Below are 27,380 nucleotides of genomic sequence, written 5' to 3'. Positions count from 1 at the left end.
GACAGGGGCAATAATGGGGAAAAACAATTAATGTAAACCTCTGTTTATTCCAAGCACCATTTTACTTGAGTAACAGTATGCATGCTTCAGTACGTTATAGTGAGATATATTCTCAAAGTGCGGGCTTTGGGGCTGAGTGCTCTGCAAAGAGAGTGCTCATTGTATGTCTGCACTTGACTCTGTATGTGATGCTGCCACCAATCTCTAAAAAGAGAGGACACTAGGATATTAATCGATAACTTTTAAGTCTGAATTCCCACTAGTGCTGTTATTTTTCATGCTTGTTTAATTAGCTATTTTATACAGTACTGAGTCTTAGTCCTGAGAGTATTTATTGAAGAGCATAGAGCAATAGCTCTTAATCCTTACCAAAGGAATAATTGCTAATTTTAGTTCATAGTGTTTATTAGGTGCGTGTAACTTTTACTAAGATTTCCTTTGTTCCAGCTAGATTTTTTTTTTTTTTTAAGCTTAACCATATAGTCTGACTGTGTTATCCCATTAGACAACACTGTGTTCATTTTTTTCTTTGTCGTTGGTAGAATCATTTTCATCCTCCCTTCCAGTTAGGACACAGCGGTATTCTAGCAGTGTCCTGCACTGCCTCACCTCTCTTTCAGTCTCACTTTGAGTTTTGATCTTGAATAAGAAATAAATCATGAAGCACATCCCTAAGGAAATGATGAGGACCAGAGTAAGTAGTATCCACATATTCATGTGACCATGTGCTTTGTCCTTTTTGGCATCTGTAAATAAATACAAAGCAAATAGAAGTGGGTGTACTGTAGCCATAAATAACTACGAAGAATACTGAGAACTATTGGTCTAATTTCCCCCTTAATTACCAGGGGGGAAGTCTATCATCATGTCTCTGTGTCAGTCCCCCTCATAGATCTTAGCATGCAAAAGAAGGAGCAAAGAGGGAGTGATCAGTTTACCAAAGCATTTAGTTATCCTGGGATGCCCTAAGTGTCTCGTAGGTACTGCTAAATTATGCTGGGAATTAATTCAATGGCAACTAAGTAAATTAAGCTTATATAAATAAATATATAAAAGACAAATAAATAATAAATACCAATTCATAAAAAACCCCAAGTGTTTCTTTTCATGTCTCTCTGAAACTATTGGGAAGGAAAAATAAATCCTACCTTCCATATTTGCAGCTGCTTTAAGAATAGCTGTCAAAGATAAAGACAAATGTTTAGTCAAAATCTAAAAAGGTCACATTTTCATCCTGATAGTTTCATGTTAGCAAAAGATCTGGTAACCTGCACATCAAGGTTACCTCATCATTTCTCCTGGAAACACATTTGCTAAATTAACAGAGATGAAAAGGTCTGATTGATTTTTAACCTGATATTCACTGTAATAAAACTGCAGTGTTTTGCATATTAAAGCCCTCTTCTTGCTTCTTTTTTAATAACCAAAGTATCTCCAAGCACAGGTAGTTTCTGACTCTTGTAGATGGACTCTCTCTTCTCCCCTCATTAATAAATCTTGCCCTCTTTGCTGGGTCTGCATGCCTGCGGAGGCTGGGAACAACTTGATCAAATGCCGAGGAAGTTTGACAGTTTTCCTGTACAGCACACAATTCCTTTGAGAGCCAGCAGATTTTAATTTACCATAATTCATTTGCATCTATAATTACATTTTATAAGCTCAAGCTTTCTTATGCAGTTTTTCCCGGCTATGCAAAGAGGGCGCCATCTGCAAGATATTTCTCAGCACGCGGGGTGTGAGCTGGATGATGGCCAGTGCAAGAGCAGATCTTCCCCATGGGCAGCGGGAGCCGCGGGGAGAGTCGGAGTGCACGTTCCAGCGTAGGAAGCACCAGGAGCCGGGCTGCTGCAGCAGAAGCACAGCAAGGCATTAAGCTCCGGCGTGTTTGTGAGCACGAAGGAAATGCAACTGTTAAATTGTGCCTTGGAAGGATGCAGAGTTCACTGTAATGTAATATTTGCTCGTGCTGAAACCCCATTCTGCTGGAGAACCTGGTGTCAGGGAATATTCTCTGTATTTGGCGTTGCACATAGAGGCCACTCACAGTCAAACCCAACAAATAAAGTATGTGTTGACACTGAGTTTCTGCTTTCCGATATATCTGGTAACAAAGAATTAACTTTCTGTAGTGTCTGTTGCTCTGACTACCCAAAGAAAATTAGGAGTTGCCCTAAAAGGAGAATTTTCCTTTTCAGAAAATGCTCTGACGCCACTACGAATGTGTACAGCTGCTGTCCCCACCAGCTGCAGCTTTGCTCTGGGAGGGGAAAGGACAGAACCTCAGAAACATCCCAAACCTCGGGGTTGCGAAATAGGGCAGGAAATTGTACTTTTTTGCAGAATTAACAGTTAAACTCCAAAATACCACATGGCTGCTTGGCTCACAATATTCTGATATTTCTACTTCCTGACCAAAGCAGATGGTGCTCAGTTACACAGAAACACAACATTTAAAAAAAAAAGAAAAGCTAACCAAAACAGTTCTACTATTTTCAAAGGTCACTATACGCGCTCTGGATCATGCTTCCATTCTGTTATTATTTAAATGAAATTGCTTCATCCATCTCTTACTAGAACAGCATGTATCATAGTGCAGCAAGAGGAAGAAAAGCAAATTATTGATGCAACCATTGTTCCATAGAAAGGGAATATGAATGTTAGCAGGAAAATATGTGTGTATGTTGGAGGGGAGCAAAACAACAAAGGAGTTTAAAAATTTTCCAGAAAATATTGATCATCTTTAGTTATTAATTGAATATTCATCACAGAATGCAAGAAAATCTGAAGTTATGAAGCAATAAAAAATGAACAGGGCAGACAAAAAAAAAGGATAATTGTATATATTCGTATTATTTTTGTCTGAGCACTGAAACAGGTGATAAGGAAGTCTGTAAATACAACATTTTATGTCGGTCTTTTGTAATGACCATATTGTGTTATTACTACTGAAAAAAAACCATAAACATCAAGAGCAAATATTAAAGAAGTCACTTACTCTTTGGTTTCTTACAAATAAAACCCTTTTGGGAAGAGCAAGGAAGGCTACTCCAGTAGCCGGAGAATGCAGACAACTCCACGCAGTAATCAAACTGGTCCTCTGAGGGCTGTCCTTTACCCCAGTTGACAAAGTTTAAGGCACTGTTGTCTTGCCAAAGCAGCTGCCCTAATGTTGTAAATGTTAGTAGCAATACTAATAGTTCCACATCAAAGATTTTCACTAATATTAGCTTTTCTCTTATTTTATTACTTTAGCTTAATAAAGCAATACTAGTTTCTTCAAAAATTCACTCTGTGGTTATTTTCTAATGCATTTTTTTCTTTTGAGTCTCTTCTTAAAAACAATATAATTGCTTTTCCAAATTATGATTTGCAGATTTGCTAATCATAACTTAGTTTTAATTTACATATCCCCATATTTTTGTCTAGGGGACTAAAGTTTCAAACAGAAAAATAAATAAAGCTAGGCTTTTTTTTTTTAATTTCTAAATTATTATTTCTCATTGAGATTTCACTCATTGAAAATCAAGCAACTTTTACTGTAAAGCTTAAACATACACTTAGCATTAAAACATTTCTTTTTTGCATAACCTCTGGAATAAAAATTTTGAAATATCAATGAGTTAAAATTAATCTAAAAAAAAAAAATCTTTTCTGAGTGATTGTGGATTGACACTAATGTTGTTTTCTTCCAGATGCTTGTTTTTCACTGGAGTCTTTTTCTGGCAGCCAGCAACCTATTTTTCTCCATATAGAGATAGAGAAGCTTGATGCTGTGGGCTCTGGCTGGTCAACCACAACTCCCACGCGGGTGCTCCCCAGCGTGAGAAGATGAGAGCCGGCATGTTCCCCACCGGGGCACAGAGCAAACAGGGTGGGAAATGCTTTCTCACAGACCAGGAAGAGGAGACGTCCTCAGAGAGCGCTGAGGTCAGAGGGACGGATACATGTCATTGGCTTTGGTCCTCTGTGAAGTCTTGGTTATGCTGCAACCGTAAGCAGCTGTGCAAAATTATTATCAATTACAGCAATTCCTGGATCGTTTGAATTTAGAAGTGAGGCCCCATGATTGCCCCGGGTATGGATAGCTGAACTTACACGTTACATCCTGCTTTCTTAAAGAACAGTATTTTCTGTGTTGTGCCTCTCAAGAGATATTCCTGTCACCTCTCCACACTTTTGCTATTGAACCAGATATAAACTGTAAGATATTTGAATTGAGGCAGTCCCCATGCTGGCATCCCTTTGGTGGACCCATGCAATATCCAAGACCCATAACTGAAGCCAAGCTGATTTCTTTTCTACAGCCTTTCACACCTATTGGATAAAACCATCAACTTGAAGAATTTTTATATGAATCTATCTTTTTGTTTTTAACTAGCTTCTACTGTACTTCGATTAGTTCCTTAAAAACAACAATGTATCTTAATCATATTTCTGTCCATTTAATGAAGTCTATTTATGATTATGTATAGAAATTAAAATAGTTACCATTTACATTTCTGTATATTCCTATCCAAAAGCCACTTGTCTTGCTTGTGTATAAGTCTGCATGCTCTACTAAAAAGTTTGATTCAGCCAGATCTTCTACAGAAGCCAATGTACCACCTATAAGAAAACCAAGAGAAGATGATTGGAGGTATCCCCTGCCTTAGAAGTCAGTGGTAGTTAGAGCCTTTGATATAGGATAAGGTTAATAATAAAAACTCTCCTGCTGGTAAGGAGTAAGCAAGGATTTAAATAGAGACCAAAAAGTAGTGTTTAGCTGTAGGGGAACAACACAGACTGTGAAAGATGTTGTCCAAAATGAAAGACAGGAAAGCACAGTGAAGATGATGATTTTGAAACACTGGGCAAAGAGCACATTCTTTTCAAGTGATTGGATAATATTTTTTATAGGTATTACAGATGATTATTTGTTCTTCATGGATTTGACAGGATATTATGTAGCATGTAATACTGCACAGCAAAAAAATTTCCAATTCAAATTTAAGTATTAATTTTTCTGTCAATGGTCGTGGAGCAAAAGGACTAAAAGGATCTAAAAAGATATGAAACAAAAGGACCCATTTCTTTTGGGCAGTACAGTGCTTCCCTTTCTCCTTCACAACCTCCTGAAGCATGGATGAGGTAGCTGATGATTCAGCAGCATAGGTGGAACAGGGCCAAGGAGCAGCTCATGGTCTTGGCCAGGACCAGATGCCTCCAAGATGGGGGAGGGAAGCGTTTGCCCTCCCCTGGCTCTGCAGGCTGCCAGGGAGCCCTGCTGGTGGAGCGAGGACTTTCAGGCAGAACATGTAGCCCCTTTTGGATCACACACCCAATGTTAGGGAGATATATGGAAAAGAAGAGATAAGGCCAAAAAGAAGTTAACCCATTTTAAAATCTTATTAAAAAGAGAAATTTTTTGAATGAAGAAATATAACAAGAAAAAAGCACAGCTGGAAAAAACAAGGAAAATTGATCACCTTAATTTCAACAGAAGTGAAAAGCAAACAGCATCAACGGTGAAAAATAAATGAGACATTGATTTCCTTTTTTTAATATGTGTAGATTCTGCAGCATTAGTTTTCAAGACTTTTTTTAAGTGTTTTTTTTTTATGTCAGGATTGAAATCCTATCTTTGGGTAAAAATAATAATTACCTGATTGAACGCACTGAGTCACAGACTGAGCCCAGCTCATTTCATTGGCATTGAAGTTATAGCAGTGGCTTCGGAAAGGAATCCAAGATATGTGATCAGATTCAGGACACTTTCCAATATCCTGTGGGGGATCAGAAGGAAGTACGTCTAAAAGAAATGAGATATTATGGATACTTTCATTTAGTAGGGATTGCAGTTCTTCAGATATGAAATCAAGTTTTAAAAAAATCCCTTTCTCAAAAGTACTTAAAGTATTCTTCGGCACACAGTGCCAGAATTATCAGTGACTATGTCAAGAGTGACAACGAGGAGCAGAATTGCTCAGTCACAGCTGAATGATTCAATGTAAGCCTGCGCTCTTCTGTGTTACCAACTAAATGAAACTTGGACTGTCTCAAGGATATTTGAGTGTTCAGGGGTTTTTGGTTCTAGTTTATTTTGTTATAACCAACAAATTTGTATTAATAAAAGATACAGTAAAAAGCAGAAAAAGAAAAGCCAGAAAACTCCCAAACCCACAATCAAATAACAATTTGATTTTAAATGAAATATCATCTAAATCATAGTTTACAGTGGAAATTTCCCATTTAATATTTTCCTCAAGATAATAATCCTTACATAAAATTTCTGAACAGCTTTAACTCTGACAATGCATGGAGTAATCTGAAGCTCATTGAATATTTGTATAGTAGCCCCTCATTTTCCTGCAAGCAATGACATCATGGAAAGAAACAGTAACATTGTCAGTTAGTACATTTGTTTTTAAAACAAAAGTTGCACATGAATAGCGTTGAAGTTCAGAGCATGGCTGGGAAAAGAAATTAAAGAAAAACTACACAAAAACGGATCAAAAGCAACTCAGAATTTCCATTAACTCGGTGTCACTAGAGCTAACAGCAATTGCTCTAATACAAATGAGAAAGCAAAAAAGTTCAGTCCCATCCTAAGATTTGCCTGTAGCTTTTAATTTGTAGTATTCCTCAGTGACACCCACAGAATCACTATGAAGTATGAACTTTAGTTTGGGCTGAGAACAGCTTTTTTTTTTTTCCCAACACAATAATACATTAGCAGCAGCCACCAGACTGCTGCATGAATAACCAGATACAACCCTTCCTCCTTACCCCAGTTTTTAGAATCTAGTAACAGTGAAGCTGTAACCACTGTATGAACACTGCTTATGTTGAAGGAACAAAATTTCTTTTCTACTCGGTGGACTTTATTGATTACAATCCTTCCCATAAAAAACCTGTCAGCAAAAAGTTTCACATTCTAGACTCAAAGTGAAATGTTTAGTACTCCCACAGTCTCTATGTTCTGTCTGCCTGTGATGTAGGATAACTCCTACGGCAGTTATCACCCCAGTCTGGTGAAATGGCAGTATCCTGGATGGTGAATGACAACTCCATCAAAATAAAACATTGCTCATGCAAAATAAAGGTATTGACATTACATACTCAGGCTTATTATTCCTTAATATATACTTAGAAATTTGTATTTCAGTCAGAGCAGATCCAGCACGGTTTCTGCCATAAAACCGAAAGTCATCATCATAGCTCACCCTCAGATTTTTTGCAGGCAGGTAAATGTTTTTCATTACAAGGTGCTGTTTTCCAGGTCCCACGGAGCTCTAGATAGACGCAGGCTATTTTCTGTTTTGGTTCCCCGTAGTACCACTTAGAAAAGTTTATTTTCCTTTTATCGGTCCATCTGTAATAGCCATAACTCTAAAATTGAAACAGATATTTAACATAATTTTTGTACACTCTCATCTGCTGTTTCAGGTAAGCAAATTTACACAAATGCACATTTTCACAGTGATATATAAAGCTCAGTTTGTATATCTGTGCTAGTACTGTTAAAATATTAATTGAATCAGGACTCAGCAACATAAAAGTAAGACACAGCGGTATGCCTCCCATGCTGTAAGAGCCCATGAAGGTGTTTTGAAGGCTAAATGATGCTTCCTGGGTAGTGCTGATGCTCAGTCCCTTTTCAGGCAACGCTGTGAGGTGGAATCACTGTCCCAGAGGAGTCAGGTCACCATGAAGAGCAAAATGACTACAGGAACATGAAACATGTGGAAAGCTCAGGTGGAAGTGGGTCTCAGAGGGTGGCTGTCAAACAAGGACTGTAAGCTCAAGTACAGTTTTGAGGAGAAACATTCAGCAGTAAACTGCAGCTATCACTGTGAAAACTCTGAGAAAATTATTAGTTTGTTAGGAGCAAGAGAGAAATACAGAGGAGCAGGAAGTCTTGAGTCTTTCTTTAGTCATCTGCCCCTCCCCCCCCCCCTTTTTTTTCCAGGAAGAATCAAAAGAATTACAACGAAAAGGGAACAGACCCAGACATTATATTGCGGACATTAAGAACTGAGGGATAAAATGTGATCCCACTCTAGTGTCTAGATGTGTCAAGAGGCCAGGTACACAAGCCCCTCCTGAGCTCGGCACCATAAGGGCAAGATTGCTGCCTGGGGAACAGGAGGAACCACAAAGCTTCACTCTGCAACAGCAGGGCCAGCTGATTTATAAGGGCCAGAAGAACATGTCTGGCGATCCAAACTTGATCATAATGGAATTTTATCTGCTTTCTAAACCATGTTTCTATGACTGTAAAAACAACCAACTTTGATATCAAGTGGACTTAAACACTATTATTTTGTTTTGGATAGGGACGTCCTGTGGACTTGTGCAAGTGGGAGGATTCATGTCAAGGTTGGTAACTACCAGTCACATATATATTCTAAGATGAAGCGTTTTGTCTGGTAGGGAGAGGCACTGTTAGAATCATGGAAATACATATTGTTCAGCAACAAGTTCATTGTCTCAGACAATGTAGCCTTCTAAGAGGCTTTATAAGAGTGCTGCTGCATCATATAATCAGAAATGCTATTTTTACACAACACTTATTGTAAGTTCTCCCTAGGGGTACTGAATTTCAGACATGTTTTGCTATGTTATATGTCAGTGTGGAATCACAATTAGTAAAAACAATCACTAGTTAAGAAGATTATTACTGATGAAAGAGCTCTTTTTTATTATCAAGGTAGTTTAGTCAGCTCAAAGAATAATACAATAGAAACATGATGGTTAAGTGCATTGAGCAACTGCATATTCACTAGAGAAGCCGAAGCTCATTTCGACACTCAGTCACAGAGCTAATAAGACTGATGCTCACTTGAGTGTTCCCTTACACAGTGGTGGACCTGGATCTCTGTATTCACTTCTTCTGGTACAATATAGCTTTTACTGCTTTTAATCTTTGGGACTCAGCAGGCATAACAAGGAGGGTGTTCAGAGGCACATGGTGTGTCCTGTGAACCCTTCTGAACAAAAAAGTAATGAAAAAGCTACAGCTGCCAATGGTCACGAGGCACTAGCCTTAATGACCCTCTTGGTCCCTTTAAGTAGCATTTACCTCTCCTAAAAATGGCCATCTAAAAGTTAACCAGGTAGTTTGACCTAAATGTCTAAGATTCCCATAGAGTTAATAAAGAGAGGCCAGCACTCTCAGAGGTTCCCATCCTTCTCCATTGCCTAAGATGGAGTTTAATGATTTAAGATGGATGAAGTTAAATCAAGTGAGTGCTGTCCACCAGTCCTAGGTTCCTAAATCTGTTCATACTACAATTCTCTCCCTGCTGATAGTAATCCATCATAGCATTTAACTGCACCACCTATCAATTTATTAATCTTACCACATTGCTGTTGAGCCCAATCCATAAGGGCTCTCCATATTGTGCTGCCTGCAGCAGCAGGAATATATTACTGTAATAATCAAAAATGCTGGCGAGCTCTGAAGATTTCTCCTTGCAGGCTTTTCTTGCTTCTTCCCAATTCATTTTAGAAGGAATGATTAAATAGCTGCTGTTACCATAATGGATGAAATCAGAATCTGGAGCAGTTGTGGAATGAAACAGTTCAGGCTCTGTAGGAAAGAGGTACAAATTTGAGAGGAAGGGGAGAAAACAGTGAAAAATTACTAGCTGCCTGAATAGCAGCATTACTTTTGAGTAACAGATGAATATAGTGTGGCAGCACAAGCATCAAGTAAAAGCATTTCTTATTTAAAACACAGGAGACATATTTTAACGGTAACTTGGAATTATTTTTAACTATAGTGTAAATAGGGTACTCAGGGATTAGGGTGAATGAGCTGTGTGTACCTATAGACATACACTGCACCAGATGAAATGATGTGAACACTGGTCACACAGTGATTCTCTCCCCAGAGCAGGTGAAATTCCTCCCAAGCACAAGCACGGTGCAGGATCTCCACACCACTTCAGTCTCAAAATAGGGGTGAATTTCATTCTAAGCAAACTTTGTGAATCTGCTGCTATTTCTTTCCCATGTAAGATGAAGTGAAAAAGGAAACTGTAGTTGTAGCTTAAATGATATATGCAGAAGTAGAAGACAAAGACCTAGAGCTAGTGATGGGGACAGAAAAAAGGACAAAAACTGCCTTCGTGTTCAGTCAGCGTAGAGAACGCCCTGGCAATTGTTTTTGCTAGTGACGCCCTCATGCAGCTTTCTGCAGTTGCACGGGACAGAGCCATGAAACATCTGGCTGAGCTGTGGCTTCTTCATGTATTTTTACTTGCTGCTCAGCAGTTCCCTGTTTCTATTCCTGTGGACTCTGCAGTGTAGCTGTGCTCCGGATGTGTCTCCCACCCTGAGGATACATGAAGAAAACTAGAACTTTTGCCCTTCTGATTATTGCTGGTCTTGTGATATAAAAGCATTGCTAGAGACTGACGAGCAAACTAACCAGTTTAACTGACCTTAGTTAACCCCCCAGTGGAGTATGTGTGAGGGGGGGTAGATCTGGGGGTGAGGGTGAGGAAGCATCTTTTAGTGTGTTGTCTGTCTAGCTAAGATACCTATGGTGGAGGTCACTGATGGATTTGTCTTTATGCTTTGTATTTGCATTTGCAAAATAACCTGAACCAGATACCTTTATCTGTGCTAGCTGGGTAAAGCAGAGATGGCTAAACTTTTCTGTCAACAGAGAAAAAAGGCATTTTGAAGGCACAGCTCTTCTAACAACCTGTTTTGGGCATTTGCCTCACGATGAGGCTGGTGAATCCTGCCTTCAAAGTGTCTACTCCCCATGTGCAGGCAACTGATTTAAGTGTAGATGTCTGCAGGGTAGGTGAAGTCAGCCTCTGTGAGTGTTGGTGGGTATGCTGGTAGGGGAGAGGCCGTAAAGCCAAAACTTTTCTATAATCCTTATCCCAGAGCGGGTTTTGTGTCTGGAATTCCTGAGCTGGGAAAGTAGCCCTGCTTCCCTCACCCTGGCTGCTACAGATGCAGCCGGGCAGTTACAACTGAGGACTCATACCATCGGATTGTTTAGTAAATGTCTTCCAACAAAGAAGGTGAAAAATAAAACTTACTGCTGTCCATCTGGCAAATATAGCTTTTGTTATGCTGGCAGTCAGTGTTTTCCCAGTACCCTGGTTCATCTACAGATCTTTTCGTCATTGCAATACAGTCAGTCTAGGGAAAAATTTAAAGAGAAAATTAGAGCTGATAAAGTGCAAAATGTCTGGCAAAATAATAGAAATAGGTTTGAGGAGACAAAGTTAATAGCTTTCTTTTCTAATTTTCTGGCTCTTCTTTTCATTTGTTGTTTCTTGGAAATTAAAGGTATTATATTATATATCTTAAGCAAATGTACTTTCCTTGGCAGATTACTGCAAGAACTTTTGTCAGTTTATTAAAATTTCTTGGAGTGCACCAAAGCTATTTTTACTATATAGTTTATGGTAGTCTGTACTGAATTTGTTGAACTTTCGCTTGGGTTCATGCTGTACAAGGAGAAACAATAAAAGAAAGTAAAAATCCGAGCTAGTAATACTGAATATTTTCAGTAAAATCTAATAATTCTAATAATTTTAATTAATTCTAGCAATAGTTATAATACAGCACTCCTTTTCTGCAGTTCTAGACTTCTGCAAAGGGATGACAATAAGCCTAGACTCCAAACACACCTATCAATCTCTGGATACAGCTTTAAAAACTTGATTTCTGAAATATTCAGTTGCCTTCTGCTTTAAGCCATCGACACATAGGATCCTAGCTGAAACAGAAGTCAGGCTGGTTACTCTAACCTTAAGTATGTTATCTAAGTTATGCATTTTCTGATTTTTTTCTGTTTACCTGTATTGTAATATACTTCCAGTCAACTTCTATGTATTTATCTCTAAATGGGAATTGTCTCGCCCACTTTGAATAGTCAAAAAAGCTTCCATCTGTCCAAAGATATGTACCCTCACTGTTAATGTCATTCAGTCCGATCCACATTTCATTGGCAACATCCTTTAGGTGGAAGGTGAAGAAGGCTATTAAAAAAAAAAAAAAAATCAGAGAAAGAGAGTAGCTGAGGAGTTGCCTTTCTTCAAATTCAGTGTAAACCAAATTCCAAATAAAACAATGAATCAACTTTTAAAAATATTGGAAATATCAAGTTCAGTATTGTTAAACTATAAGTTAATGGTAAAAGAGAAAAATTACAATGGGTAATTGAAATGAAGCAGTTTGATTTCATTAAAAAGAAACAAAAGGAAAAGTTTTTTAGATAAAAATTATATAGATTTCTTGGAAATATTATAGAAATCAGGGCTAGAAGGGACTTCAAAAGGATTAATCAGTCTTCCCCAAAGTAGCATCAACTGCACATATGTCATTTCTGATGGATATTTGTTTACTGTCTAACTTGAATATCTGTGGGCATTTCATTACTATGAACTATTACTATTTTTCCCATCTTCCAAGGCCATGGGGAACAGATTATTCTGTTCCCTCCACGTGATGCTTTTGCCAAGAGATGGGTAGTGTCATAATATCTCACTTCCGTCTTCTCTCTGAATCAAGCAGCTCCGGGTCTTCCTTGATAGGTTATGCTATTTAGATCTGGAGGCTAGTTCAGCCTTGTCATTAGATGGTGAAATGTGCTTGCTTCATACTTAGCACCAGAAGGATCAGATGTCATACCTTGCACTTGCTCATTGTGTATAGAGGCCAAATTTCCCCCTAATTCTATACAAGCACTTCTTGCAGAGTGCCAAGTCAGTCTCTCTTCTTCTCTGGATCCAAATATTTTATAACACTGCAGGGAGAATAAAGGATTAGACAAAATTTCAAGTGTCAAAGAGTATTAAAACCGTTGGTGTCCTGGTTTCGTCTGGGATAGAGTTAATTTTCTTCTTAGTAGCTGGTACAGTGCTGTGGTTTGGATTTAGTGTGAGAATAATGTTGATGACACTCTGATGTTTTAGTTGTTGCTATGTAGCACTTATACTAAGCAAATGATTTTTCAGCTTCCCATGCTCTGCCAGCAAGCAGGTGTGCAAGAAGCTGGGAGGGAGCAGAGCCGGGGCAGCTGACCTGAACTAGCCAAAGGGATATTCCATACTGTAGGATGTCATGCTCCGTACATAAACAGGGGGGAGTTGGCCGGGAGGGGAGGATCACTGCTCGGGCATCTGTCAGCGGGAGGTAAGCAATTGCATTGTGCATCACTGGGGTTTTTTTCCGTTTTTTTTTCTTTTTTTAATCTTCTTTTTTTTTGTTATATTCCTTTTCATTATTATTATTATTATATTTCATTATTTTATTTTTAGTATTATATTTTACTTTAGTTATTAAACCGTTCTTATCTCAACCCACGAGTTTTACCTTCTTTCCCGATTCTCCTCCCCATCCCACTGGGAGTGGAGGGGAGTGAGGGAGTGGCTGCATGGTGCTTAGCTGCTGGCTGGGGTTAAACCACGACAATTGGTTTTGATTAATTCAGTTCTAGTCCCTGCATGTAAAAAGCAGCAGATGAGGGATCTGCTGAAATGCGAATACTTTCAGCCAGCAAGAAGGAGACCCAGCTAATCACAGTGATGCGTGTGCAGCACTTACAAACCTGTGGGCTGCCCAAGGTTAGTGCTGGGCAAGAGCAGGCAACCTCCAAAAGCGTTTGAGGAATTAAGTAGATATCCAAGGTGCATGGGTAGAGATTTCGGGTCACATTACTGAAAAGCAGAATTTTTGAGGGACTGAAACTATTTCCTGATTGGGAACATAATTTGGGGCAGGCATCTCTCAGGTCAAGTTCTTTCAATTATGTACCACAGACTTAGTGCTAAAGCCTGAGCTTGTGTGAGCATTCAGCATGAGCAGAACAGCGTCAGGAAGAAGTGCTCTTTTGTATGGTGGGGATGTTTCCTGAATACCGTTGTAAAAAATTGGTTTTGTGGTTGTGTATGTTCTGAGGGACAGAAGACATGGTTTGTAACTGGCATATGCTGCTTCTCCCTTTTTATGCCCTTTGAATGCATAAAAAGTTTTCCTATTGATTACACTGTGGGATTGATTTGTGGTTTTCATTTGTTGGTTGGGTTTTTTTAAGTTCGTATGGCCAGGTGTACTTTCGCTTAACTTAGCAAAAAACAATGCTTGTTTGTTTTCTACATTTGATTTGACATTTATTGCTGTTTGCGTTACTCAACTTCAGATGAGTTGTTGTGATAGTCGATTACATATGAAGAGTGTGACCTTTCATTTTTTCATCTCAGTGTTACTCAGAAAAAGGGGCTTACACTTACAGATAAGGATAATGGAACAGGATTTCTGGGCAGTACGTCTAAAATAAACATAAAATTCTATAAACTGAAAAAGTAACTATGGCTAAAGGCACATGGACATTTACAAAAATTATAACTTAAAACATTCAAATTCACCTTTTTTTCAGATTTAGATGTGGACTTGCCAACATGAAAATTGACTACACTGCTAATTAGAATACCACTTAATAAACTGGTATATAAAGTGAGAGGATTTGTATAGTGAGATAAAAGGGACAGTTGTTTTCTCTACCTATAGCAAATCTGCTAAATATGGCTGCGATTTGTTACTGCACCTTATTGTTAAACAAAAGCCAAGTTTCAGGACATCCTCCCAGAGGTGGAAGTACAGTAGGAGCAAATCCTGAATAAGTTGAATTGTGCCTTTCGCAGATGAACGCATTTTTCACAGCACAGCTTACATCTTTCCAAAAGCCTGTAAATAAATGGAATACGGAGAATCACTGTCTGAAACTCTTGTGCTACCATTACAGCAGTCAGCCCCAGGCAGTATTCATAAAGCACAAATGAAACTTTCCGGAGGCAGGTGAAACAGTTGCCATGTACACATTTACCCCAATACACTCCTCCTTCCTCTGCGGTATGTTTGTCTCCTAATAGTGATGGCACGGTTTTAAAACTCAGCATACTTGTTATAAAAACCTGTCAGTATTGTTCAGCTACCTATTTGTGGGGCAGCCTCGAATTTAAATATGTAGCAAACATTTTGGATTTTGATGCTAAATTTTCAACCCAATATTTCTTGTTGCTGTTTTACTCACCAAAATCTTTTGACATTATCACACAGTTTTCATCATTATTCGCAAAATTGGGTTCGTTTGGAGCCCAGGCAACGTAGTTCACTGGGGTCTCATCCAGCCAGCTGAAAGAAACAAGGGGACCGTGGCTGCCAGACAGACCTCTCCAGCAGTCATTTAGGTCTGTTTACGTAAAAGGCTAAGCAAGGTATTAGCAGTGACCAGAGGGCAAAGGCTCTATATATACTGGAGAGGACATATCCACAGCATTACTGCTGCTTCTCATCTGTTTAGTACTATCACATTCAAGTCCCATCAGCGTCCCATTTTACCAGAGGTTGGATAAACAATGTCATACTCAAAGGGAAGGCTTCTTATTGTCTGGACAAAACTGAAACCCCAAGATCTCACCACTGCATGGACTTCCCTTTCATCCCAGAAAGGTGTCCTCCTGGAAGCCTTCTACAAACAGAGTTCTAAAACAGGTTCCCTACCAGCAATTTCAGAAAGCTGTTGGGTGAGATGTTGCTTACACTTCTTGCTTCCAGCTCACATAACTTCAACCACTGGGATTAGTCTGATTAAACCCTTACATCCACATATTATCAAAACCTCCTGGGCTTTCCCTGTAGCCATTGGAGATCTAGTCAGAGTTAATCTCATCCTAAGGTTGATGTCTAAAGTGGATCAGGTAAATAACATCCTAAAATTAGCTGCTTCTCCTCACTACCTATGAAGGGTTACTTGGGTGTTTAACTCAGTTCTCTCAGTGTAAGACATTAAGTGAAATGAATCTTAGCCGTGAACTTCTATTGGTTTTGCTCTCCCAGATTTGGAAGGAAAACACATTACTCTGCTTAAATATAGAAGAACTTAACACTTCTGATCTGAGACTTCTGAAAACTATCCACAGGTCAGTTGCACAACAGTTATTAACTTGTAAAATGAAAGCACACACAAATGCTTGCATAGAGCGAGATGAAATTACCATAATTTGTTGTCCATTACCAGTTTTCCTTTACTCACCTGAATTTCTGATCAAAGCTGACAACTAAGCCAATGAAATATGATTCTGCTCTGAGTTTTGTGTAAATCTGAAATAAAAGTGATTAACAGTTAAGCACTAAACAGTTCCTCAACATCAAGCAAAAATCTGGAAGCCCATTAACCATGCCTGTGATTTTTTTTTTCCTATTTTTGGGTTTTGTTTTTTTTTCACAATTTGAGCCTCAGACAAGAACACTGTAGGTTCAGACCCAGGTTTCAAGCAGACAACAGGGTTATGGGGAACATCCTGGAGTGAGGAACCCACTGGACAGGAAAGCAATAATCACTGTACTGAACACTACATATCTTAGAAGAGATAAGCAACCTGGACCTGGACTATCCTTTGCTGCACCTTTAACATTTGCATGCCTTTTCCCTCTGCCTACTAAAAGCAATAGTAATTTCTTTACAGGTCCTGAACAGATATATTGTTATATAAATAAGCAATGTAGGACAGTAGCTCAGGACTCTAGCCTAGCTAAATTGATAGGCGGTTCCCTTTATTTTATCAGTTGTTCTGCTTCAGAATTCAGTTATGATTAATAGGCTCAGTGCTTACGTATTTCCATAGAAATTGTCTTTTGCTTTCATTCTCAATGACAACAAGATCTGCAAAGTTCTTCTGGCAAATTCTCCGTGCTTCCTCCATATGGACATGTTCTTTGCTGAAATAGTACTGCTTATCTTCATATATAATCCATCCATCATTGGTGGCTTGATATTCTGAAAGATAAAGAATCATATATATTACATTCATATCTGGTCTGTACAAAGTCTGAAAACTATACAGTAAACTTTTCTCTGAAAGAGGAAAAAATCCTACCAAGTTTGTAGTTCGGTTCTGGTTTTAGCAGTGTACCTATAAAATAAAAGATCATCATGAGCAACATTCCAAATACAAAAAAATCCAGAGATTTGGTTTATGTAGTTGCAAATGCTTTGTGTAATAGAGAGGGAAAAACGAACTATGAATTATCTAATGCATTTTCAAGATTTTAGAGCACATACCACTGGATTAAATTAAAAAATATGTATAATTTAGAAACATTTATCTAGTGAAAAATATGTATCTTTAAAGCATATATACGTATCTCCAAAAGCACTGTATTAAACAATCCAGGATGTGCAGTAAACACTTTGTAGATGAAACTTACATCAGTTTGAACGTTTATTTAGTATTTTTACTTGGCATGCTATTATTAATTTTTTTTATATTCGTGGGACTAGAGCCAAACAACATAATCCAGCCAATATATTAAGTTCTCAAGCTAACCTGCATAGTAGTAAACTATTCACAAGTACTGAAAGCTTAATGCTGGTATTTTGTTAATACCACACATAATTTCCAGTGTCTCGATGCATTCTTCCTATCCTGATAGCTTGGCTTTTACTAGGAAAGTCTGTTTTTAAGAGTCCTGGAGAGCCAGTAGATACCAAACCCAAGTTTCTGATTACAGGATGGACCAGGAGGAAGCAATTAACCTGTTGCTATTCCCAGAGCCAGCTATAGCCCCTCAAAGGTAGCTCTGCTTTCATTTGGATGCCTGTTATTTTGTTCTTCACAGGGACTACTAATTCTGTTCTTAGCTTTCTCCATTTCTTCTGTGGTTTGGTGGAGAGGAACACATTATTAAAGAAATGACAGGAACAGTTTAGATGAGAAATAAGCAAACAAATGAAAAAGCAATTAAAATTCTTCTGTTGGGAGCTTTTAAACATTTTCTTCTTAAGTATTTAGTGAAGAATAGAACTAAAACTATTCAAATATCTTCATGATGAATTTACATACTTCACCTCATTTTGATTTTATTTTTTAATCCCAACATAACTATAACATTCCTTGTTTTTCCAAAAAATGGAGCATCTTAAGTAAATATGTGTCTTAAGTGAATATAAGGGAATTAACAGCTGAGCATCTCACCTCTCACGTTGATCATCATATAATCTAGATTCACAATAACAGGATCTAATTCTTTTATTTCTTTTACTTTTGAAAGGTCATCTAGGATCAAGATAAACTGATCAGAGTCTTTATGTCATGGTTTCTGAACTCCTCCTGAGTAATCTCACCAAGAGCAGAGAGCCACATCTGTACAAAGCAGCGTGCTCAGCGCGCCAGAAGGGGCTGCACAGGATGTACTGCTTCAAGCTGGTATGCAGAAGTCAGTGTTTTGGTGGTGCATTTGTATGACTAATCTACCCACAAAGGAACCGTGTTTCTTCCTTTTCGGTTAAGCAATTTTTCAACATTAGCATGGTGCCTTATTTGCTGTTCAAGGGTAACGGTTTGTTGGCAGAGTCACCAAATAGTAGATATACTCGGTGCTTTTTATATAACTGCTTCTCCCTTCCCCTCCCTGTTGTGCCTCCTACTAGTTCCCTGTGCACATTCAACTTTCTTTTAATTTCAAGAAGCTTTTAAGAATCTCCTGCTCCATGGAGATGCATACAAGTACTCAGTTTACAACCAGGAAGCAGGGATGTAGGGAAGTAGGACCGAGTAAGCAAAACAAGTTCTTTCATTATCAGTTGTCACTTGGGGTCCTCAGCCTATGAAGACCCCGTTTCCCGCTGGCAGGCACCCCAACACGCGTCCATCACGTCTGTTTCGTGCCCTGGCACCAGGTGCGGGAGGCCTGGTGTTAGGGCCCTGCTTCCCAGGCGAAGCTGGTGGATGCAGGAGTCCTTCAAGGCTACACCAGCCTCCACTTTTGATCTCTTTTTCAGAGTTGCCGGTTCCTATAGCAACTGATCCCTCTCTTTGGTTCCCATTATTCATTTCACAGTGGGAAGCAAAGCTTTTTTCTCTTTTGTACAGGGAACTCTAGTGTCCTGCATCTTTGGCTCTCCTGGGTAAGCTTGAAGCAGATAGAAATACAGGGAGGAGATAAAAGGAGAGCTGATAAGTACCTTTGCCTTGCAAATTTATTCAACCCATGGCAGAAAGAGATAAAGCCAGAGATAAAGTAATAGGGACATCTTTAACTTCCTGCATCTGAGTACAATTGAAATATCTCGATTCATTCCTCTTTATGTGTTGCCTTCACTGCAACTGGTTTTGAAGTGAACAATTCCCAGTATCTTTCTTCTTTTCTATTTGTTTAAATCCGTACAATTTGGTTTTGAACTTGGGTTTATCTCTCCAATTAAATGGGGAAGTAATCATACCTTTTTTTGTTTCACAAATCCAATTAAGTAAATGTTCACAGCGCAAGTCATTCCAGCGCATTTGGGGTGATCTATTAAACATAACACAGTGTTCAATTTCTTCATGGTTGTTGGGTTCATCTTCATCCCAGTTCTCATAAATTACCTGTGTTGGAAATACATCTTAATTACTATGTGATTCGAGCTGAGTGGAAGTAACTGAGATATTGCCATCGTAACACAATTTCAGGATCTCATCATCTCAAGTACCTTGTTTATGGGATCAATACGAGTTCAGATAGGTTTGAGAGGGCTGTGAAAGTCATGCTGATCAGCTCACTTTCCCCATTGCTCCCCGGAAAAGGTGTAAAGATTACACAGTATAGAAAAGCATGTGTCTGAGGGAGGAAAAACTAATGGGCAGAGGGAGTCGTGTTTATCTTGCTTTGTGAAAGATGGCAACCTGACTTCTCTGTATGTTAGATACAGCAGTGCCCAGCCTGGGGTGCTGTGAAGATCTAAGAGCACAGACTGTGGAAGATGGGATATAAGATGGTACCAGGGGTGAAACAGGCAATTTTGTACTTCCATTAGTGTGTGAAGACAGTGCCATCACAGAGCACTGCAGCTGTTCAGCTGATGGATAAAGGGCTGCCATGCACCTGCCAAAGGTTTAAAGAGATTTAAAGATTGGAAAAAGGCATAAAAAGATGAAAATCTCTATATTCTAAAGGACAGAAAGTCAATTAATATTCAGCAAATAAGTACTCACAGGGGAACCATCAATCCAGGCAAATCCTTCATCAGGATTTAAGAGAAACAAACCGATCCAGAAAGCCTGAGTGTGCAGTCCTTTATCCCTAAAATAAATTGTACAATATCGATACATGAGTGTAGAAAGTGGGACCATGATGTAAATGCTGGAAAACATAGAAACATGCTGCTTTCTGTCACATCTGAGTTGGGAGCTGCTCTGTCACTGTCGGCCCATAGCCAGGCTCACCACCTGCACTCTGTCAAGAGATTTGATAGTGCTCTGTGTTGGGACAAGACTTGCCGTATTTGAATGTAAGTTAAAGGACAAGTGATGTGGCACAGAGCTCAGGCTCAGGCTCCCATCCTTGTGGCTGCAACACAGCTCTGGGCTGTAGCAGGAGTTCAAGGAGAGATTTTGGCAAAAGTAAAACATCAATAGAGAGCTATAATACAATTTAACTAACAAAAAATAGTGAAAATTGTTTTCAACTGCTTTGATTTGCTTCTTGGCACTTCCTATGTAGTTTATTTAATAGTCCATGCTATTTATCTTGTCATACCCATGGACCAGATAAAATAGAGTCTTATTTCACTCACTATATAACACGAAGATTTCTCCCTGCAAAGATTTCATAGTCTAAAGCAGAGACTTAACTTTTAGACAAGTAAAAACATGTTCAGCTTCTCACAATACTGAAAAATAATAAAATAAAGAAGGGTGAGATCACGAAGACTTTTCTATATGACAGTTTTAAATCTATTTGAGAAATTAAACCTAGATTCACCACTATGTGAACCAGTTTTGGTTAAATAGCTATATATTATTTGTCAATGAGATGTCTTGACATTACGGAATACAATCAGAATATAGTGGTCTAATTTGGGGGAAAAATAATGGCATAATTTCTACATTGCAGGGAAGACATGGCACCTACAGTGCTAGCAAAAATTAATTAAAATGAACTCCTGTTTGATTTCAGGAGTCTTCAGTTTATAGTCAGAAAATTTCTGCATTAAGTCCTTGCATTTTGGTTTACATTACACCTTAACTCAAGGAGGTTTTTGAATGCGTTGATTAAAATATGAATTGCAGCCAGTTAAAAAAAGGCACAGTTAGAGCTGAACATTTTGTTGTCTCCCTTTTGGGAGAGGGACTAACATGTACAAAGTTGATCAGATATGGAGAACAGCCTTGATAAAAACCTGTGATGAAAATTTCAAAAATATGAAAGCATCTTTGAAATATTCAAAATCTAAAAAAAAAAAAAAAAGTAATGTTTCAGGATGATATTTCCAGATGAAAAATTTTCATTTTAATTGAAAATTTGATTGTGTTTATTCATTCACTTGCCCAGCTCCAGATATATTTTGAAGGAATTATTATGTAACATAGCATGATCATGAAAAAGAATCGTTGTGTAGGTACTCACGATGCTAATTGCCACAATAAAATTTGATCTTCTCTTGTATTGATTGTGACCAGATTTCCTCCTGTTTCTCTACAGAATTCTTCAGCCTCAAACCAAGACTTCTTTTGGTTTCCCTCTCTCACAAAAAACTATTGAGAAAAAAAAAAGTAAAAATAAATTACTAAATGTGCAAAGTTTGGCATATAAAAATATATAATTGCCTATGTAATTAAAATCAGTATCACTTTAGCACCCCTTTATTCTTGAGTGAGACAATATAATGTCTGTCAAGACCTATAATATTAAACATTAGTAATGTAAAGTGGAAGTATTTTTTCTTAGCATCCTCTATTTTAAAATAAGGCAAGAGTAGCATAGGCATCTGAGGAGAACAAAAGGTATCACAATGTACAGAGAAGAAAAAAATAATTTATAACTTAATTGAAACTTTTACCACTGAAAGGCTCAAAGAAAGATGGAATAGCTCAGTTGTGGTATTTTGCGGTAGAAAGCAGGAGATTTTTGAGAAATGGAAGGTGGGGGGAAAACCAATAGGTTGGAATAGAAAAGATGGTATGGACAGAGAAAGCCGTTTGGCAAGGTGCTGACCCTGGCTGAGGAAGAGATTTTTGTGTGGTGGTGCCAGCATACAAATAACTCCACTTTCTACTATGAAGTACGTACATTCTTGAAGTAAGGAACTGGATGCTTGACATTTTGGGGGAAGGATAATCAACCATTTGGTAACTGGCAGAACTAATAATGTTAGTAACAATAATTAAATGTGACATAGAAGTTGAGACCCTTATAAATACAGGGCTAAAATAATCTCTGGCCTCCCAACAGGCAGACAGTCTCAAGAAAGAAAGTGAGAGGATACTTACGTAAAGACCTGGAAGAGCAATGTTTATTGTGTATTTACTTGATCTATTTTGCCTTTTCTTTGCATTTTTTCTTTTCAAAAAGGAGACTTTTTAAGACATTTTTAGCTAAATCAAGAGAATACCCAAAACCTTTACTTGCTGAAGAGTCACCAATGTCAAACTAAACCTGGATCTAAAAGTATCACTAAAAGTATCACATGCTGTGTGAGAAAAAGGTGGCAGAGGGCCAGGTTTCCGTAAGTTTTCTCTTAGAAACATTGTCTTATGCAAGTCACACTGCCAGCTCTTGAGATGCAATACTATGTTTTTCTGAAGTCCCAAATTCCTGGAAGCAAATAAATTAGGTGAGGTTCTCACCTGGCATTTAAATAAAAGAAAGCATATTTCTAGCACTCTGTTTTCATTGTTTCAGTTTTTCCATTGTTGACTTTCATTCTATTTGATGGATTTTCTCTTTTTTTTTTTTGCCCTTGAATACCATGGAGAAGATTGTTCCCAAAAAATGACCCAGCACCTGGGTCCCTGAGTACCACGGTGACCAGGGCACCGACCCCTGGGTTCCCCCGTGCTCAGGCTCACAGTGAAAGTAGACACACACTTACTTTGAAGCACGAGTCTGCCTGCAAGGCTCCGTCCCAGCCTTCGGCACAGGCGGCTGCACGGACCTGTACTGGAGGAGCAGGAGGAGGCACTCCTGCTGCCCGCTGTTTGCAAAGATAATTTGCTGTCTTCTCACAGCTAATAACATCCCATAATCCAGTTGCAATTCCAGTTCCCATGGCAACACAGCCATGCTCTTTTCCTTTGTGATATGGAAAAGAAATGAATAAAATAAGTGTCTTAATTGCTCTCTAAGAAATGAGACCTTTGCTTTTATTCACAGAAAATTGTGAAAAGAATGATGCAGATTATGCAGATTAAAATATCTGGCCAGAGCCCAGATATGGGCCAATGAGTCTCACCGACACACCTTTGCCAAAAACGGAGATTAGCAGCTTTAGAATACAAATCTTCCTTATCTTGCCACCCCAGGGAAATCACAGGGCAAGTGGCACTTGATTTTATTTACATATGTAGCAGATGGCCTGACAACTACTTTGGGGTTCTCAATATCCAGGTAATTCAATTTCAAGAAGGCTGACATCAAGTACAACAAGTTTGTTTTAAGGCATAACTAGCTAGCGTGAAGGCAAGAGTTCCCAGCTAGATGCTCATTTGTTTTGCTGAAGTGCAAAACAGGCAGACGTTCACTGCTCATTTCTGACATGTGCACCTTGTGGGTCAAAACACTGTCCATAATAATTTTTCACAATATCTGATGAGTTGTTGTTAACTGGTGTTAAAAAGTTGAAAAAAATGAGACTATGGACCTTGTTAACTCCTGCACAGTATTGCCTTCAGTCTAACCCATTAAAAATCTGTTTCTGTACAATTTCGCAGGAGTTTGACTTGCACAACACCTGACACTCAGCTGTGACAGTGCTTGTTGCACTGGCATCAAACACAAGATCTGATGGCGTTGGCCACCTACAGCTACAAGCACAAAAGAAAATGCCTACTTTAATTTCTAACACCATGGGATGGAAAGCAGAAACCCGCATGAATTGCAGCTGCACTCCTATCACAAGGGTTGAGCCCATGCAGAGCTTACCTGGCATTGCTGTGTTCCAGTGTGTGAGGAGAGGAGTTTCACCACTGGTCCACTTGAAACTCCCTCGTTCTTCTGTGTCGGAGAGACCAATCCAGAAATATTTTTCAGACCTCAGCCCCGTCAGACTAATCAGAAAGGCTTGCTCATTTCTGAAGTGGAAAACAGCATTCATTCACAACCTACTACCTTGCAATATTAAGCTAAGTGGTACAAATAGAGGTATCGCTATCATGCTAGCTTGACCCCAAGGCAACAGCTCCTCAGTGAATTTCAGGCAAAACCTCAGCAGGCTTTTAAGTGTGGTCAAAAGAATTTGGTAAGGGACAACTTTCTCCTTTCAGCTGAAGGCATCTTCTCTCCTTTCCACCCAGTTCTGCGAAATGTAGCAAATCACTGCTCACGTGGGCTTGTAGTTGTATTCTACTATTTTCCTTGTCTTTCCAAATCTTTGAGGTGCCCCAAACAGACCACCAAGTCAGGACCAAACTGTCAGCTTTGCTAGCCATCACCTCTGAAGGCAGTCATGTTCCTCAGAGGCCATGAAGCCTGCAAAGCCTGACTGAGGTATGGATAGGTTGGAGATGATACATTATGGCTGTGGTGGGGCAGGTCCTGGGGAAGATTTCCTACATTTCTTCAGAATTTGGCTTAGAAGGTAGTTTAGGAAAATATTTTTGTTAAAGCTTTCCTATCATAATGAGATAACACCCATCAGTAAATAGATGAAAATTATAGTAACTACTTTCCAACAGAAAAAAAACCAAAAATAACATAGAAGTTGCTTTAATTATGAAATGAAAGATAAGACAAAACTGTTTAACTCAAGAACCCCCAAAATTTGAAAACTGTTATAATAGATTAAGTAGAAAGCCCTAAACCATTGAGTCTTTTTTTTCCTGCATGGATAATTTTATTTGGCTTACTACTACAAAATTTTTGAAAAGCACTGATAAAACACTTTGAAGAGTTCAAAAAATGGACAAGTTTTGCAAGTTTCTCCATCAGAAGCACTGATTTTGAAGTATAAAAAAAGATATTTTCCTACCTGCTTTCCACCGTAGCTAGATAAGCTTTGCTCTGTTCACATGTTTTATTTGCTTCTGAGAACGTCAAAAGTGCAGAGCCCACCAAGTAACAGTGAAAACCGTATCTTTTCCAACCCTGTGACAAACATAAGGTTCTTAATGTGAAACTGAAAGAGACTTCAATATAGAAATTAGCTCTGCTCTTTTGTATATAAATATTTGATGTTAAATCTGTTGCAGCTAAGCTTAAAAACAAGATTAGACTGGGCCAATCTATTAATAAACAAAAGCTGGGGTTTTTTTGCTGTTTGCTCCTACAGAAGGCCTTTTTTGTTTAAAGGATGACATTAAGATCTTAGTTTTCATCTCTTTTACATGTACATGACTTTTCAAAGAAAGTTGTGACTGTGCTATTTGCTATTGCTTTCCAGTGCTCTGTAAGGCTGGGATTATGCAAACTGCACCATAACAAGCCTGTGATTCATTCGGGGGGGGCTGCAGCTCCAGCCTTCCAGAGCTGCGGGATCTGACATAATGAAATACAAAGATATTGCAATATGGAAATGAATTCACATACAAGCACAGCTCCCTAAAGCTGCCCCTGCCACCCCTAAGTGCAGTGGGTGAGGAGACTTTCTGAGCCAAGAGGAATCCACTCAGTGCTTGTTTGTGGGGAGGGTAGAAAGGAGAAATATCGTTAAAACATCCCTGCTTCTTCCTGCTCTTAGAGAAATCTATGCTGACCAATACAGATATAATGATTTTCTGAAAAGGTCAATTCTGGAAAAATTACTTGTTTGGAAAAAAATAACCTACTGATATCACTCAAAGGCCAACTAAGTAGTCCATCGGTAGGAACATGGTACAGAAAAGCTGATCCTTTTCTGTTTTGAAATTATTTTCTTTTCTCATTCTGATATAGTAAGAACTCTATAAAGACTTTAAATAGACAGCAGATCTGAGAGAAGAGGCAAAGTGGCTTTTGGTAATTTTACATGTATTGTTAGGCTAAGAGCATAAACAGAGAGAATAGTGGTGAAATTATGATTTAAAAGATGTATGTAGTTTTGTCACAGGGTGGCTCATCCAGGAATGGAGGGAAAGGCAGTATTCATGTACATGTAAATGAGTCTTGACTTTCTTGAGTATTTTCAGAGCAAAAATGAAAAATGCACATATATTAGTAAATTGCTAGTAGGAAAAGACTAGGTTTCCTCAAGAGTAGCTTTTCTAGAAGATGCAAACACAAAGACTCTAAAAGAAGCAAGAACCAGTAAATTAATTCCTGTTCATTTTTCCCAACATAATTAATTTATGAGAGAGCATTTACTTTCTGGCAGCCTGCGTCCTCGATTGTCTCTTTTTCAAAGGATTGTGATGAAGGCTTCTTTTTACAGATGTAACCAAGTTGCTTATCACAAACATCAGTTGCCCAGTATCCATCCTAGAATAGCAGGGAGAAGAAACAAATGTAAAAAAAGGGACATTCCTAAACGTAAGAAAACTAGTGTTTTTCTCTGTCTTCACTACAAGGCCCACTGAAATATGTTACCTAGGAAGCCTATAGGATCATTGCTGGAGGTTTATTTAAAAAAAAAAATAATAGACACATCTGTTAGTATTCGTTTAAGATCCATTTGATGCTGTTTTGAGATGAAAGAAGGAAATAAATAACATCTTGAAGTCTCAGCATTACTTGCTATCATAACTATTTAATGAGAGGGTTTGTAAAGATACATCTCATCTGGGGCTAATGGATCTGCATTTAGAGCAGGATCATTTCACTACACTTCTGGAAAAAGGATCAATGAAACTGAAATAATGCACATCTTGAGTGTGTTGCAGTAAATCTAACTATTTTATCCGTCAAGGAGAAGACTCTGAAAATGATTGATTTCTTTTACAAAAGGAATTACATAAAAAATAAAATTTAAATAGGAGCTTTTTCCCGCATAAAATCTGGTTTAGGATCAATTCTATTGATGCCTAATACTAGCAAACATCAATATTATTCTATGATATAGCAGTTCTTTCAATAACAGCATTTCTTTCATAACATCATTTTCAATTTGTTTCTTTTAAAATTCGTGACACTTTTTATGTGTGTATGTGTGTGCACGCACATGCATGTGAATGTGCCAACAACCATGTCTTGCAAGAAAATAAAGTTTATTAGTCAAGCAGTCAGAAATATTATGGGATTTTAGGTTAGGTATTTGGCAGGTAGGTGTTAATTCTCTCTTTATGTCACAGCTGAAGAAACATGCCCTAGTGCCAGGTCTCCATGCCTCAATGCCATGTCTCAATGAAGTGTCATTGAGGGACATAATGGTCACCTGGATTGGAAAATGAGGTATGCAAATAGCAGCTATGATACCCACACAATGTATTAGCTAGTTCATTCTTTCCTCTCCCAGAGCTATAACTTTTTTCATTGCTGCA

At 38.4% G+C, this 27,380-nt stretch overlaps 1 protein-coding gene across 1 annotated transcript in view; it reads right to left on the bottom strand.

The window, feature by feature from the left end:
* Positions 1-501: 501 nt before the first annotated feature.
* Positions 502-27,380, bottom strand: part of LOC127029900 (macrophage mannose receptor 1-like) — a 34,731-nt gene continuing 7,852 nt past the window's right edge. Inside the window, exons 8-29 of the mRNA XM_050915713.1 lie at positions 26,269-26,382; positions 24,959-25,074; positions 23,914-24,062; positions 22,865-23,064; positions 21,400-21,527; positions 19,986-20,073; positions 19,235-19,379; positions 16,890-16,925; positions 16,626-16,789; positions 16,046-16,113; positions 15,044-15,144; positions 14,558-14,697; positions 12,643-12,757; positions 11,809-11,990; positions 11,043-11,145; positions 9,342-9,571; positions 7,203-7,368; positions 5,642-5,788; positions 4,489-4,605; positions 2,996-3,163; positions 1,149-1,178; positions 502-746 (exon numbers count right to left, since the gene is read on the bottom strand). Coding sequence (XP_050771670.1) covers positions 502-746; positions 1,149-1,178; positions 2,996-3,163; positions 4,489-4,605; positions 5,642-5,788; positions 7,203-7,368; positions 9,342-9,571; positions 11,043-11,145; positions 11,809-11,990; positions 12,643-12,757; positions 14,558-14,697; positions 15,044-15,144; positions 16,046-16,113; positions 16,626-16,789; positions 16,890-16,925; positions 19,235-19,379; positions 19,986-20,073; positions 21,400-21,527; positions 22,865-23,064; positions 23,914-24,062; positions 24,959-25,074; positions 26,269-26,382 — 2,952 coding nt within the window. The remainder of the gene's footprint in view (positions 747-1,148; positions 1,179-2,995; positions 3,164-4,488; positions 4,606-5,641; positions 5,789-7,202; positions 7,369-9,341; positions 9,572-11,042; positions 11,146-11,808; positions 11,991-12,642; positions 12,758-14,557; positions 14,698-15,043; positions 15,145-16,045; positions 16,114-16,625; positions 16,790-16,889; positions 16,926-19,234; positions 19,380-19,985; positions 20,074-21,399; positions 21,528-22,864; positions 23,065-23,913; positions 24,063-24,958; positions 25,075-26,268; positions 26,383-27,380) is intronic.

This window comes from Gymnogyps californianus, chromosome 2 (genome assembly GCF_018139145.2).
Source record: "Gymnogyps californianus isolate 813 chromosome 2, ASM1813914v2, whole genome shotgun sequence".
NCBI classification, from domain to species: domain Eukaryota; kingdom Metazoa; phylum Chordata; class Aves; order Accipitriformes; family Cathartidae; genus Gymnogyps; species Gymnogyps californianus.
The sequence above is the reverse complement of the archived record's forward strand: the minus strand, read 5'-3'. Positions and strand labels throughout refer to the sequence as shown.